At 54.7% G+C, this 16,064-nt stretch overlaps 1 protein-coding gene across 2 annotated transcripts; it reads right to left on the bottom strand.

Annotated features, from left to right (window-relative positions):
- Positions 1–696: 696 nt before the first annotated feature.
- Positions 697–15,915, bottom strand: INKA2 (inka box actin regulator 2). Of its 2 annotated transcripts, XM_046645918.1 has the most exons (3): positions 15,756–15,886; positions 14,157–14,194; positions 697–5,198 (listed from the first exon to the last, which is right to left on the bottom strand). In XM_046645918.1, the coding sequence occupies exon 3, from the start codon at positions 5,196–5,198 to the stop codon at positions 4,356–4,358; it is 843 nt and encodes a 280-aa protein (XP_046501874.1). In that variant the 5' UTR covers positions 14,157–14,194; positions 15,756–15,886; the 3' UTR covers positions 697–4,355. The 2 variants fall into 2 exon arrangements, with proteins under 2 accessions (XP_046501874.1, XP_046501873.1); XM_046645917.1 differs by lacking the exon at positions 14,157–14,194 and having other exon boundaries at positions 15,756–15,915.
- Between the last annotated feature and the right edge of the window lie 149 nt (positions 15,916–16,064).

A 16,064-nucleotide genomic window follows, 5' to 3' on the forward strand; every position in this document is an offset into this window, starting at 1 on the left:
AGCGGGCAACCGCAGTCTGAGGTCTTTACACCCCTGCCCTGTACCCCCAGGGTCTGCTAGGCCCTTCCAGCCCATCACCCTTCCTCTGGCAGCACCAGCCTCACACCTTCCACCCCATCCCGAGGGAAGGGAGTCTAGGAAGACAGGCGCAAGCAATGTTGGGCAATTAGCCCCCAGGGTGGCTGGAGGAAGGGAGGAAGGGCGAGATGTGGGGCCTGACAGGGACTCTAGGGGCTAAGGCCTTAAAGAACAAAGAGAGCCACTAGGGATCTGACTCCTCAAAACCATCAGGACTTGGCTCATTCAACTCTGTAGTCCTTGCCAGGAATGTGTGGGCCCTGGGGGTTGAATGTGCGGGAGACCTGGGGTGCAGGGGCAGTGGGTGTGGTCCCTGGAGCCTGTTCTCAGGCTGTGGGTCCTCAAGCACCATTTCCAAGCTCAGCCCTTGCCACTGCCCTGTCCATACCTCACCCCTTGAGACACACACATACACCTATCTTCCTTCCATGGAAAAGTGTCAGTTGTTTCCCATTTTGCAAATAACAGCCCTTCTGGGTAATATTTTCACAATGTACAAGAACATGTTCACACCTATTGTCTTCTCTGATCCTGGCTACAATTGTGTGAGGTAATAAGGCCAGTGTACATTTTTTAACAGAAAAAGAGACCAAGGCACAGAGAAAGCTTTTTATTTTTTAGCATTTTTGCCCCGGGTCACATGGTTAGCACCTGAACCAAGGGGCAGGCAGTCCAATATAAATTGAGCTTCTGCTGTTCTAGGTTGAGTGCTTGACCCTTAGGTGCATTATGTCCATTAAACCTCGCAGCAGCTCTGCTTTATTCCCATTTCACAGACGAGAAAGACGAGGCTCAGAGAGGCCAAGCAACATGCTCACACTTACACAGTGACAGAAATGGGTCTCCAATCTCGACTCCAAATCCAGTGCTCATGCCATGGTGCTGGCAGAAGTGTCTAATGCCCTGGGTGGGAGGTCACCGGGGGTGGCTTGAAAGCTGGAGGCAGGCCCCTGCTCCCCAGAGACAGGCTGTGCTTTTGCTTTTAGGGAGGCGCTGTGGGAAAGGTTAGTGTGTGTTGGGAAAGATGGAGGAGCCCCCTCCCCAGCAGGGCTCTGAGGAGCAGGGGGCTGTGGTGGGAACAGAGCTGAACCAGGTCTCTACGCCTCAGGCTTGGGTTCAGAGCTCAACCTGTGTGGTGAAGTGCAAGGGGAGCACTGGAGGGAGAGGGGCCCTGTGCCCTCTGGGAAAGAGGGGTCCCAGGTCTCAGGGTTGGAAAGAGAAAGGAAGGAGACCAGGCAGGCGGCTGGCCACACCCAGCAGGGACTCTTCTAGCTCCTGCTTACGGTCCCAGGGACATCTATAGACACACTCTGGCCACAGGGCCACAAAGAAGCAGGTGGAGCCCTAGGAAGATGCCTGAGCCAATCGGGGGCCCTTGTACCTGCTAGGGAAGTGGGCCAGGTGTGAGGCAGGGCCCCATGCCAGGGAGGGTATTAAATGAGCTTCCAGCTTATTTGCATGTCCTAATTAACCATAAAATGAGCCCCAGGGGCGGAATTAAGCTGTCGATTTCCCTCCGCTTGCTTCCACTGCCTCCCCCTCATCACATTGCTCCCCACCCCACACTTTCCTGCTTCACTTAGGCCCCAGGCCTTCCCATTCACCTCTCCCCTCAGCTTCAGTAAAATACAGCTTCTGTCATTGTCGTGGCAGGAGCCCAGGAGGGAAAAGGAAAAATTATGGGGGGGAAATGAATTGACCATCATCTTTCACTAACAAAGCATGACGTAGTGGATGGGGCATTACATCAGCTCCGTCCAGACCCAGGCAGAATTCTGCCACCGGACAGGCAGCCTTCCGTGTATTAGCCACACAGGGGCTCAGATAACATGGGAGGACAGGTTTGTTGTTGTTCCTCTTGACTTGGCTTTGGGGCAGAGATGGACAATTTGCGGGCTAGTGTGAAAAGCACAAGACTGGAAGTCAATTGGAACTGCTTCAATCCCAGCTCTGTCACTAGGACCCTGGGCAAGTTACTTAACCTCTCTGAGCCTCTCCATGTAATACAAGAGTAACAGCAGCTACTCCCAGAGTGTGGTGAGGAGGAAATAAGAACACAAAGGTGACACCTGTGAACTATCCTGGCAGCAAATGTCACTTCCTAATTGTTTGTCTGGCCCAGGTTAAAATGAGTTTTCATTCCCTTGAATCCCTTTTGGTTAAGTGATGGGTTAAGAGTTGCTTCTTTCTTCCCACTGGACCCTTTGAGTCAGAAACTGGGTCCTTCCCATTGCTCTGTGCTTAGTTCCTATTGCAATGCCTGGCACTGGCAGGTGTTCATAAAGTTTTGTTCGATTGGCCTGAATTGCTGTGACCAGTCCACAAAACAGATGAGATGCAGGTGAATGGCCAAGAGGCAACTTGGTTTCCTGTAGAATCATTCCCTACTCGAAGCTGGTGCCTTCTTGAATAACTGCTGGACGGATTTGCCACCACCCAGCGCCCCATGGCTCCCTCCTCTCAGGATTCAGCAGCCACACAACCCCCCCGTTTGTAATCCTGGTTCTTTCTTTTACTGATAGCCTGATCTGGGCAATTTACAGGACCCCTAAGAGCCTTTACTGATTTCCTGGGAGGACAGTACCTTGTAGGGTCATTTGGAAGTTTGACAGACATGTGTACACTGCCTGGAAAGAGCAAATGCTCAAAAAAAAAAAAAAAAAAATTAGTGTCTTTCCTCTTGTAGCTTCCACCATCCCAAACTAAACATCTACCATTTCATTGTGTGGGGATTTGAGTGACCCTAACCACCCCCAACTCCAGCTGTCGCGAGCTGCTCACTCTAAGCACCCCCCCATCCTCGCCCCCTGGGGGTCCAGGATGCAGGAAGAGCCTTCTTGTTATTTTTCTTCTCCAATTTGCTATTAATGCTTTGAGGGCAGGAAGGCGTCTTGCCTCTAATTGCAGCTGTCACCCCCCATCAAGCAGAGGGGAGATCAGCCAGGAGGTGGAGAGAGGAGGAGAGAGGGAGTGCCTTCCCGGGCTGGCTCGGCCCAAACAGGGACCCACATTGTGTTTTCCCGGCCAGTGGGCGTTCCCTGCCCGAGTGGGAGGGACGGCAGTTTCAAGGGGGGCGCTGAGGCGCCGGGAGCTGCGTGGTGTCTCGCTCCAGGCCACGTGCACAGCGCGGCTTTAGGAAGCTTTAGGTGCCGCCCGTGCAGCCAGCCCCCGCCGGAGCTGAGCTGCTGCCCCGGCCCTTCCTCCTCCTCCTCGGCTGGTCCTGCGGGAGGCTGGTCCTGCGGGAGGCGGGAAGATGAGGCCAAAGGCTGCATGCGCCTAGTCTTTGGGGAGACCGCGGGATGGAGCTAGGAATTTTAAAAGGAGTGCATATTTTTTCTGGGCTCGCCTTGGCCTCGCTGGTGTTCCTGTGTCCCGTGTGGCGTTCCGGGCTGGAGACGGTGTTGCGGGGGGGACTGTGTGTGGCTCCAGGGCCCAGCTTCTGCTCTTCCGTCAGCCCTGCACTGGTCTGCCTCCTGCCTGGGGTGCAATCTTGGACAGGTAGCAGCACATGGAGGCTTACTTCCTCTTCTGGAAAATGGGATAATACTTGCCCCTTTACTAATGAGATAATGGATGTGAAAAGGCTTTCCAACATGTGAAGTGCTGTACAAACAGTCTCTTTCCTCTCCTGTGCTTTTGGAAAGACAAGAGGAGCATCTGGGACTTCCCCAAGCACACTTACAGGCAGGCTCTCATTCAGCCCATTTCTCAAGACCCAGGCATGGGCTGAGAAGGCAGAGGCAGCAGGAAGGGGTGGGGGTGGGAATGGCTCGGACTCCCAGGAGGCCGGGGTTTAATACCTGGGCCTGGAGCAGCGCCTTGCCCGGAAGCAAACAGTTATAAGGCTGGGGACACCAGAGACAACGTCCTTACTGGGGGCCTGTCTGGGGAGTCTGAGGCCCCAGTGCCCTAACCCATACAGCATGTTCCACTGAGGTGTTTGGGGACAGTGAAGGAATGTCAGAAGGGTTTCCTGCTCTCCTCCCTGTATCGCTTTCCTGCTGTCACCTCCAGCCCCAAAGTGAGCAACACACACACACACACACACACACACAGTCAGTCCAGGAACGCTCACCTCCCCCACAGCCCCTGCTACGGCCCCTCCCAACCGTGGCCGTCAGCCCTGCTGCGGACACTCCTGCTTCCTCTCCCTCCTTTCTGGGGAAAGGAACTTGGAGTTAGCGTTGAAAGCCAGACCGCCCGCCCACCCTTCTTTCCAGGGGCCCAGCACGGGGACCTGGCCCTTTTGGGTCCAGTCAACTTTCTGTCTCTAGGATTCAGACCCAAACAGCTGTGTTAATGTCAAAGCCAGAGGGTGAGGGTTCCAGGGCCTTGGGGCAACTCGTGGAAGGATTTTCCCCTCGTCTGGGCTCCGCGGTGCCTGGGAAGGGGCCATGTCCAGAGCCCTTGGAATGGCTCCGCTTCTTGACCTTCTGCGAGCGCCCGGCTCGGGGCTCCGAGGCCGTGGGGGTCACCCAGCCCGGTTTCTCCTTCAGCAGCCGGTCCCTGTCGGGCCGCACACTACGCAAGAACTTCCTAAAGATGTTTGCTGTTAGGGCAAACCTGCGGCCCAGCTCCCGGGGCTGGCCCCTCTCTCTTTTCTGCCCACCTGCTTCCCCAGTCTCACCCTTCTCCCCACCCTTCTCCAGTTCAGGCAAATCCAGCCAGTTGCCCACCAGGTCCGCAAACACGTTGTCACCTAACACCAGGGGCTGTCGATTCCGGCCCCGGGACATCAGCGTGGAGGTCCAGTCATCGGGTTCCACCAGCTCTGGCCCCTGCTGGGCACGGCTGTGGTGCTCCGGCAGCTGTGTCCTGGGAAGGGGGGCCCAATCCCTCCCGCACACATTCCGATGGGATGGAAACTTGGTGCTGCTGCCAAGAGAAGGTTGGGTGGAGGGGGAGCAGGCCACAGGCCTGGCAGGACCTCCGCCACCCTCCCATCGAGGGGGCTCAGGCTGAGTCCGGGGGCTTTCAGGGCAGCCCAGGGCAGGATCCCCTCCAGAGATCTCCAGCCGTTCCAGTGCTGTCTGCACCTGTAGGAGCTTCAGTTCCTGCAGTGCCCCCATCATGCAGTTCATCTGATCCTGCAAGCCATCACCCACTTCCTTCATGGACATCTGCAGGGGAGAGAGAAGGCACAGGGCCAGTGAGCCCCGGGGGTGAGGGGAAGGGCTGCCCGTCACTGGCCCTTAACCTCGACACCGCCCAACCAAACACACACCTCCAGGGTCATGCCAGCCTACCAGTGACCCCACCCCTGTACAGCCTAGTACACTGCAGATTAGAGCTGGGAGAGGAGCAATTTTATCACTGACATGGCTGAATAAAGGAACTGATATTAATGGCAGCTAACTTGCTAAGGCAGGCACCGTACTAAGCTACATATATGTTTGTCTATATGCATACGCATAAATTAATCTCTATTTAATCTCCCCAACTACTCTATGAGGTAGTGACTATTACTGTTCCCATTTTATGGATGAGGAAACTGAGGCATATAAGTAACTGCCTCCAGATCACATAGATAGTAAGAGGTGGAGCTGAGATCATCTTGAGAGTGCACACAGTTGTGACGGTCATGTCTGTCCTCTTTTGTGTCTATGCCCTCTTCTTCCCCTGAGCCTCCCTGAGGGGGAGTGGAGGGAGGAGAAGGACAATAATTTGTGAGCATTTACGATGCCACGGGAATTGGACTAAGCACTCTATGCACATCATCCCATTTAATCTTTATATAAACCCTATGCGTTTGCGATTATTGTTCTCATTTTACCAAATGAGTTAACCATCCTGGGGGTGAAGCAGCTTGCCTGAGGTCACCAGCTCATATTGCTGGGACTCAAACTCAGGACCTCTCGCTCCAAGCACTACAGTCCTGACCACCAAGCACTCCTCAGCACGGCTGGGCACTGGAGCTGGGCTTCCAGGCTACTCTGTGCTCCACAGGGCTTGGAGGAGTGCTGGAAGGGACGTTAGGGGAAGAGAAGGAGCTCAGAGTCCCTGCAAGGAAGGGTAGGTTCAGGATTTCCTTTCACTGCTGTTCACCTCTGGCTGCTCAGGAGAGAGATAAGGAGGCTAGGAAGCTGCTATTCGCAGAAACCCTCGCCCAGCTCTTCCCAGCCCTTCTCTCCCTTCCAAACACCTGTCCCCCCTCAGCTGCTCTCAGACTTGGCTCCAGTGCTCTTCCTGCCTTCCAAGCCCAATTGGCTCTGCTGCCCTGGCCAAGAGTGGGGACACTGGGGGCCAGTTCCCCCATCCCTTTGTGGGTGTCTAAGGCCCAAGTCCCAGGTGCCAGCTGGAAGGGGCTGAGAGAGTGACTTGGGTGAGGGCCGAGTTTGGAGGCTGGGCGGGGGATGCTTCGTCTGATAACATGCACGAGGTTCCCTTCCTGGGCCCAAGCTGCCTCAGCCCGGCCAGCTCCCTCCCGGATCTGCTCATGTTACCAACAGCAAACCTCGTGTGCAGGGACCATCTGTTTCTTAAGCCCCCCAGAGACCCACAGGCATCGTCTTACCTCCCAGCCTTGTCCTACTGCAGAGCTAAGCCCACAGGGTGGAGGGCCTGGGAAGGCCTGGGAGGGCAGGCACAGAGGCTCTGCTGCTGACCCTCTCAGGCCTCGGGGTCAAACCCTCCCCTGCCAGCCCCAGCCCTGGGCGGCAGGGGAGGAGCCAGGCCAGGCTCTCTTGAGCCAGCAGAACTAACGGACAGGGGAGGACTGACTGTCCCAGAAGACAGAGAGGCCTTTGCTGAGTGTAGGATTGACCACATTCTGCACTTTCCCCAAACAGGGCAAGAAGAAGTGGTGTTTTGGGGCCCTGCACACAAGCACAGTCCATCTGAGTGGCAGCAGCAGCAGCAAGAGACATCGCCTGTGAGTGGCTGCACTTGCTGATGGCCCCTTGTTCTGACCCCTTTGCCTTCTACCTTCCTGACCCCTTCCTTTCGGAGGCAGCTCGGCTGCAGCTGGGAAGACCAGAGAAGAGTCAGAGGAGACTCTAAGCCCCAAATCAAGATCCTCAGGTCCCTTCCTAGCAAACCACTTCTCTTCTGACGTCCCTATTTCTGCCCCCTCTCTCACACCACTTTCCTTGTCACCCCAGCCTGGAACCTTGGAGTCATTTTTGGCTTTTCTAACCACCGCCCTGTTCCTGTCTCCAGGTTCTCACATCTGCCTTCCCACCCCCAGGAATGCTACAGAAGCCTCCTCGAAGGCCTGCCAGCCACCAGATCAGTCTTCTCAGCACACACCTCTGATCATGTCACTCACCACTCAGAAGCCTCTGGTGGCTCTCTATTCCCCAGAGAATAAAATCCAAACTCCTTGGTCCTGCAGCCAAGACCCACCAGGACAGAATTCCAACTTCCCACTCCAGGCCTATCTCTCGTCTCTCACCCCTTCCCCGCGCTCCTGTCAGATCCGCTTCTGTGAAACTTAAAACACTCTTCGCTGCAGCCCTGCTGCTCAGGTCCCCACCCCAGCCCCTCTGTGCATGTAAATGCTCCGTCACTCCCGAGACACCTACTGACCACCTACTACTTGAGGGCAGGGACTGAGACCACACAGCGGTATGTCTGCCCAGAACCGAGCTAGCACCTCGCACTCGCTACATACCCACAAAACGTCATACCCTGAGTCCCCCAAACCAGGCCTCCAGCCCGCTGGCTGCCCTCAGGCTGTAACTCACTACACAAGAGAAAGAGTCAGGGACATTTCCTAAGGTTTCATTTCACCAGGAGGCAAGGAGTCTGAGCTTGAAGGCTTCCTTCCAGAAGGCGCACATAGTCCGGGTCAGAGGCAGTGGAGGAATGAAATGACCCCATTCAATCTGTTCCAGTATGGAAAAATCCTTAAAAAATAATGCTGCCATTTTGTACCGCTTTCCAGCGAGTATGAATGTGTGGGTATGGATGAATTCAGGGCTGCCCACAAAACAGAGGCCCTATTTAAGTAAACAAGAGCTGAAATGAAATGGAAAATGATATTCTGTATTGGTTAAGATCTTGGGTTCTGCAGGCAAATGGAACAGGGTTCAATCCCTGCTCTGCCACGTAACAGCTGTGTGATCTGGGCAGGTGACAAATTCCATTTTCGAGTCCTCCATTCTTTAAACGGGAATAAGAGTTCCTGCCTCGGACAGCTATTGTGCAGATTAGGTGAGGTGACGTGTGTTTATGCGTGGCTGCTGGAGGTGAATATTGGCTGTTATCTTAATTTAAGACTCCCTAAGAACTTCTAGAACATTTCTTCCTCAGTGTACCTTAACATACAGTAATGATAAGATCCCATTCATCTATCTGGTCTGATGGAGGAGAAACACATCTCTTGTCCTGTCCCTTCCCTCCCACCCCCACCTCCCAAACAGAGGAAGGAGAGAGGAAGGAAAGGGAAGCCTCAGCATCCTCTTGCCCACTCTCACACTGGGCTCCGTCAGCTCGTTGCTGACAGTGAAGGGCGAGAAGGCAGCTGTGTGAGGGATGACAGGGGAGGAAGGAAGCCCCGGTGTGGGAAACGGGGAGGGCCAGGGGAAGTGGGGAGGTAGGAGCATCAACGGGGGCTTGACTGGGAGGGGAGCCAGCAGGACAGCCTTTCCCAACCCCAAGGGGAAAGATGTTACCCAAGGAGAAGGAATGATGTCACCCAAGGAGAAAGAGCCAAAGGGCAAGCTGCTGTCCTGTCCAGAGCGTGGGACCATCTCAGATCCCAGGGTTTCTCTTGCCTCAGGAACCGAAAAGGGAGAAGAGAGAGCAGTGCGGGGTGGGATCAGAGGAGGGGGCAAATCAGAGAGAATCCCGAGCTAAAAATTCTCACCATTAAATCCCAGTCTCCAGGCTAGAGGGGCTGTGTTCCTCTCCAGCCTCCCAGAGCCTCAGAACCTCAGGGCCTTCCTGAGGACAGAGACCAAATCATACCCACTTGCCCTCAGGGGTCTGTTGGAACAATCATGAGGGTCTAATTGGTTCTGATTAGTTTGAGTGAGAATGGATCTAACAGCCACCTCCCTCTCTCCCCACCCCTAATCTTACACACACACTCACACACACACACTCACACACACACTCATACACACAGAGCTAACCTGCTCCACCTTCAAATATACTACCCTTAATAAGCATATCTCAGAGACAGCTGTGGGAATCCTTTCTGAGAAAGGCCATGAAAGGTCTCACCACCACCCTTGACTCCACCCCACCCCACAGTCCATCTCCCACACCCCAGCATCTCCTGGGCCTCAAAATGCTTCATTCTAAAAATGTTCTTCATGTCAAACTTCAGTGTCTTCCCCTGTAGTTTACACCAGCCCCTGGCCTCCTCCCTGTGCTAGAGCCCGTGGCCGCCGGGTGCCCTCCTGGTGTTTGCAAAGAGCCCCAGGCTGTAGGCTGGAGACTGGGCCTGGAGTCCTAGGTGACTAACCCACCCAACAGTGGGCAGATTCTCCAACCTTTTGAGCTTCAGATTCTGACTCTGTAAAGTGACACCCCCTCCCACGTGGGTTAACACTTGCCTTTTCCCCTACAGTGCCTTATGGTCCCCACAATTACTCTGGGAGGCTGGCTGGGGGTGGGGGGAACGATCCCCACTCTATGGTTTAGGAAACAGGAGATCTGAGACTTCATTTTCTCCCTCAGGGTTTCCCGAACCTCCTTCCCTAGACTGCCTTCCTGACTCTCACTGTATCTACACATGACCCAGCCTCCTAGTTAATATCTTATTCAACCTACTAACTGTTTATAGAAATAAACACATTTATACAGGAACTTGTATGGAATGTATATCACTGGCCATACATAGATGGTATACATATATATATATGTATGTTTTTTATCTGAGTATCACCTAATGTCATCTTGAGCACCACCAGTGGAAATGGGCATCTACTGCCTGTGGTTCTGAGGCATATTAGTGGGAGGACTGGGACCCCAAGCCTGGCCCTCTTACTCCAGGCCAGCGGGCTTCCCAGGTCATCATAACCCTGAGTTCTCAGCCTCATGGGATTGTTGTGAGAAGAAACCAGGACAGTCGGCAGGAAGAGCAAAATGCAGTTATCATCATATGGGGAGGAAGAGCAGGAAGTCTTGGAGCATCTCCAAGACCCAATCCAACTGATTTCTACTGAAGGCGTCTCTTCACTGAATCCCCTGAAGAGGGAAGATGATCTGCTTGTTTGGGGCTGAAGGGGAAGATGCTGCTGGGAAGCCAAACCCCACAGTCCTGAACCTTCAAACCTGAGCCCTCAAGGGGGTGGTGTGGGGTCAGCTATCCATGGACAGCACCCTGCCCCTTGGCACTCACTGGGCTCTTTGTGGTGTGGGAGGAGTAGGGATGGGAAAGTGTGACACCAGCATCCTCGGCAACCTTCCCAAGCCCTCTCCTAGGCCCCTGACTGATCCCACAGCTGTGCCCTCCATCCGTCCATCTCACGCCCTCCCCCAGCTCAGCCAGAATCCTTTGACACAGCCTCCAGCTTTGCCCATGGATCTGGCAGCATGCCCTGCCTCACTCCCCCCACCCCCATTACTCACAAGATCCCCACACAGTTCCTTTCAGCCCTTCTGGAAGCTAGAAGGAGGTTCAGGGGCGGAAATGGGAAAAGCCCCGCTTTTGCCAAGTGGCCCATTCTCCAGCTCAGTGAATAGGGACCTTCACAGCCCCCTGCTCTTGGCTGGAACTCTCAACAGGAAGGTAAAGTAGAAACAGAGCCAAGAGCTGGAGGAGGGAGGAGGGTAAAGAAAGAAGTGTGAAATGGATGGGCCCACTCTCCCAAATGAACCATCTACTGGGGGCCGTGTGCTTGGGCAAGAGACAGACAGAAGGAGAGGAGAGGCCCCTTCAGGGAACTGGCCTCAGCCTCACCAAGCCCTTCTCCCCTGACCAGCTTTAGCTCCTCTCCACTACAGTTGGTCAATCAAATTCCTTGGGCATCCAAGGGACCTCAAGAAGTTACCCTCCTTTTCTCCTTTCTGGAGCAGGCCTTCAGACTCTCCTGCGTGGACTCTTGTAATAACCTTCTAACTCACCCTCCAGCCTCCATTTCCTCCCTCCACCCCACCTCCACTGCACGCCACCCCCTAGATCCCAGGGCATGTCTCTGATCATACTGTTCTGCAGTGCACATAGAAAAGGTCAGACTCTTTAGCATGGCATGCAAGGCCCCCAATAGTCTGTTCTCAACAACTCCTTCAGCTCTCTTGCCCACAATTTCTCTGCACACACGCTATACTCTAGCCAAACTCAAGTGAGTTTTCAAACATCCCTGCTAGACAGTCTTAGAACATCCCCATTACTTCCATCTCTGTACCTTTGCTCATGTTGTGTCATGATCTGCCTAGAATACTGTTTTTCTCCTGTTCACATCCCTATTTATCCTCAAGGTCTAGCTCAAATGCTGCCTCTTCCAGGAAGCTTTCCCTGATCCTCAGCCAGAGGTACTTCCTCCCTTCTCAGAGCACTGAACTTGTGTCTCTCGTATAACATGTATCCCTATTTCTGTCCTCAAGGCTGGCATACATGTGCTGGTTAGGAGTGTAGATTCTGTCGTCAGACTGGCTGGGCTTGAATCCTAGCTCTGCCACTTCCCAGCTCTCTGACCTTGGCCGACACACTTAACCTCCTGTGTCTCATGTATAAAATGGGACTAATGAAAGTAGAACTTCTTAGCGTTGCTTTGGCAGTTAAATGACACAATACATCATATGCCTGGCATATCAATAAATGTGAACATCAATAAACGTTATTATTTTTCTCTCTCCTATTAAACTGTGAGTTCTCTGAGGGCAGGATCTGTGTCTGTTTATATTTTTAACCATAGTACTAGTGCCTGGAAAAGTGTTTCAAACACATTATGAACTCAGTAAAAATGTTCTGTGAATGCCTGACTCATGCACACCAGTCTGATCAGCCCATCATCAGCAGTTTACCACGTGCCCACAACGTGCCAGGCACCGAGCTATGTGCTAAGGACACACAGTTGGGGAGGCACTTTACATACACTGTGACTTAATCTTCACAGAAGCTATATAAAGTAGGTATTTTAAAAAGCCCATTTTCCAGATGAGAAAACCAAGCCACAGAGAGGCTAAGCAATCTGCCAGGGTTACACAGAACCAGGATTTGAGTTCCAGTTGGCCTGACCCCAAATCCTATGCTCCATGCTCCTCCCACTGACCACACCACATTGTCTGGTCCAAAGTCCTCTTCCCCCTAGCTCTAAACATCTAGGGAGACCGCATTATGACATCTTTGCAAAAGCTTTTTTCTGCCTCAGGAACAATTTGCTTTTTTGCCCCAAGAGCTGAAGGCTGTTCCGGCTGTATCTCCTCTATCGCCTTCTTTTCTCCTTATTTAGCCTTTAGGCCCTGGTCCTTCTCCGTATGTTAGAACCTCCTGAACCCATGGCCACTAGCAGCTAGATAATTGCCTTCTAGGAACACCAAGTGGCTTAAAAGGACCTTCCCCAGCCTGAGAGAAGTCCCTCTGCTGCTTCACCTTGCCTCAGCTAGGATGGACATTCTAGGAGCTGGCCTCCATCAACCTCCTCCTCCTCCAGGAAGCCTACCCAGCCTAACCGAACTTCATGAGCCCTGCTCGTTCAGCCGTTAGGCACTTTATTTGCTCTACACGGATCTGAACTCATGAGGAATGCCCTGTGAGCATCTTACATCTGCTTCCTCTGTGTGCCTGTGTCGACCGCATTTGTTGGAAGCTCTCAAGGGAGCAGTGTGTAAGGAACAGCTGGTCCCAAGGCCTTGTGTTCGCCAGGGCCCCTCTTTGACGGCTGGAGGGGGGAGAGATAGGTTCCCTGCTGGGTAGCTGCAGCCCCGACCCCCTCACCCTAATGAAGAAGTGTGTCAGCTGCCGCTACTCTCCTGCCACATTTCATCTCGGAAAGCTGATCCCGGTCCCCTTCAAGGCCAGGAGAAAGGGCCTCTTCTCTGATATCACCCTAACTGAGCCAGGATCCCCAACTCTCAGGCTCCCCGCAGTGCTCACTTGTTACAGTGCCAATTATCTGCTTCAGGAAATCGGGAAATTCTGCTATTTTGGTTTTCAGGAAGAGATTCTTCTTGTCTAGATTTTGGGCCAGGACAGGGCCAAGATTCAGGAGGGGAGCACAGAACACCCTCGAGAAAGATAATTTCAAAACCCATTGGTGTTTTTTCCCAGCAGGTTGAATGCACAATGTCTACGGGACGTATGCTTCTTGAAGGGAGTTTAGTGGAATAAATGCATGTAGGGCTTGACCAGTATCACACAGGTGCCATTCCTGGGCGCATACAAACTTAGGGCAAAGCCAGGGAACACAGTCCTCCGGGTGCCAGGGAAGATTCTGCCTGGGATAACAGCCCCCCCCCCCCCCCCCCACACACACAAGCTCATGACGTATACCAACCGTATGCCCTTCCCACCCCATGGGAGACATGGGGTATGAACAAGCCAACAGCTTCCTAACCAGCCACAACCAAGCTGCACCAAACTCAGTCCCACAGTCCTTAGAGCAAGGAGCCAAAGGGCTGAGCCTGGGCTATCTCAGCCCTACTTTCTCCTTCAGTCCCTCTGGGAAAACGGAGGCACTGAGATTTGGGCCTGCTACCTAAGCACTGGGCTGAGGTGTCAGGGAGTGAACAAGACTCTAGCAGCTCTGCCTGCCACTCTGCTCCGTCTCCTTTCTGGGCCGACTGGCACTGGGGCCGGGGCGGAGCACTATGCGGGTGGTGGGGAGGGTGCAGAGCTCTCCCATCTGAGTGTCATTCTGGGCCCCAGGCCAGGCATTTGGCTTCCTCTCCAAGAGAGTCAAAGGCTGAGGCTGCTCAGACAAAAGGCCAAATGAAAGCTAATGGGGAGCTGGGTGACTTCAGCCTCTCCCCTTCCTCCTCCCGGGGAAAGGGGGCTCAAGTCCTTGGCAGGGGAGGGTACAAATCAGGACCTGCTCAGTTCAGTGCAGAGTCCTAGTTGCCTTTTCTATTCTCCTGGCATCCACAGACTGTCTTCCTCCCCTCACCACCTCCCACCTAGGGTGCTGTAAAAAATGCAAATCAGTAGGATTTTAAAATTCAAACTCATGCCAGGAACACCCACAAACCTTCTATTAAGGCAGATCCTGAAGTGGGTAGTATGGACCTAGATTCCAAGCATAAAAGGAGGATTCTATTAGATTGTTTTCTCGGCATGGGCCTTGGACTTCAGACATTATCTGTGATGAGCTTGACCTTTCTTTCAGGTATGAGACAAATGAATGGGAGAAGTCAGAATTGTGTATGTGTGGGCTGGGATGAGCCATCCCAAACTGACATGGGAAGCGTGTAAAAACTAGTATGAGAAGTGACATGATGGAGACTCTTAAGTCCCTCACCGAAGAAGCATTTCTCTGGGTAACTTTCCCATCTGCATGTCACCACAAAAAGGGCTTCAGGAGGAAGTACCAGAGAAGCGACCATTGACCTGAGAAGGCAGGCCCTGGAGTGGGACAGACAGGAAGAGTGTCTGGGGCCTGACCAGGAAGCCTCAGTGAGCACACCTGCACTTCAAGCTCCCCTTCCCTGAAGCCACCCCACACACAGCTGCCAAGGCCCCTCCCCAGCAGGAGAGTGTAGAGTTTTCTGGGAGGAGTGGGAGAGGCTGTCATGGAATCTGGAGAGCCATGGGCTGGCACTTTCTGGATCCAGGTCTGCTGTTGTGAGCCTGGGTACCCCTGGCTCTGAAAAGTAAGAAGAAAGAGGAGGGGAGACAAGTGAGACTGAGAAGAGGTGGACTCCCAGAGAAACAAACTTCAAAGGACAAAAAGAGGCAGAGACGAAGACACAAGAGAGAGCCTGGCTGACAGAGAGTTGGGCACGGGGGCTGCGGGGGGGACGTGCCTAATATCTGTCTGAATTCTGGTGGCTGAAGGAACAAGAAAGGTGGCGGGGGGTGGGGGGATGGATAAATGAAGTCAGTGAGGCTCAACCTAACAGAGCTTTAGCGGGCACATTTGGGTGATCCCCCCACCCAGACTGAGCTACCTCTCCCAGCGCCTGCTCCCCCGGCCCCCGCACGCTCCCTCCGCACTCCCCCAGCCCAGACCCGACATCTGGCCCGGCCTCCGCAGCGCCCGCTCGAGATCTGTCAGGCGGCGCCCCTCCTCCCGCAGGGCCCTCCCCCGCCATCACAGCTGCCAGCCCCCTCCCTCCTGGCAGACAAGCCCGGGCAGACAGCCGGCTAAGCCTGCCCCCGCAGCCGCGCCAGCTCTGCCAAGCCCGGCAGCGCTGGGGGCCCGGGCGGTGCCAGCTTCCCTCGAGCGAGCAGTCCCGGGTTAGGCTCCCGGCCCGGTAGGGCCCGGCGCGCGCGCTCCAGGGCGCCCAGAGCGGCCCCAGCACCGGGGTCCCATCAGTCTGCCCGTCCGTCCGTGCCAGGGTGCGCCCTCTTCTCTCCCTCGGGCTCCCCGGCACCTTTCGGGCTGGGGCGGGTTTGCTCTGTCGCTGTCACTTGTTCGCGTCTGCCTCACTCTCAGATCTTCGCTCCAAGTTTCCTCGTGGCCCTTTCCCTCACAACAGGCCCTGCCTCCGCCTGCCCGGCCGCGCGCCCTCCTCTCCCCTCGGGCCTTCCTCCGCCCGGCACGCCCCGACTCCCAGGCCCGGGCGGGGGCCAGGTACCCGTCTGGCGGAGCAGCCCTCGCCGGTCCCGGCGCCCGCTCCGTTCTTACCAGCTCCTGTTTGAGGCGGCGCAAATAGCAGTCCATTTCCCTGCTCTCGCTCCTCAGGCGCCCATCTGCCGGGCTCCGCTCCACGGGAGAGTCCGGGGTGGGAACAGCCGCCCCGCTGCGGGCAAACTGCGCTCCGCGCCCCGCGCGCCGCCCTCTCGCAGCGCCGAGCGAGCCTCTGCTCCGAGGCCCGGACTTGGAGCAGCTTCCCCGGCTGCTCGCTGCGCGCGGTCCGTGCTGGGGGCGGAGGGAAAAGTGGGGCAGCCTATGAGAATTCAGGGGGGATGCCTTCGGCCAATGAGAAGAGCGGAC

Source organism: Equus quagga, chromosome 18 (assembly GCF_021613505.1).
Source record: "Equus quagga isolate Etosha38 chromosome 18, UCLA_HA_Equagga_1.0, whole genome shotgun sequence".
In the NCBI taxonomy this organism is placed as follows: domain Eukaryota; kingdom Metazoa; phylum Chordata; class Mammalia; order Perissodactyla; family Equidae; genus Equus; species Equus quagga.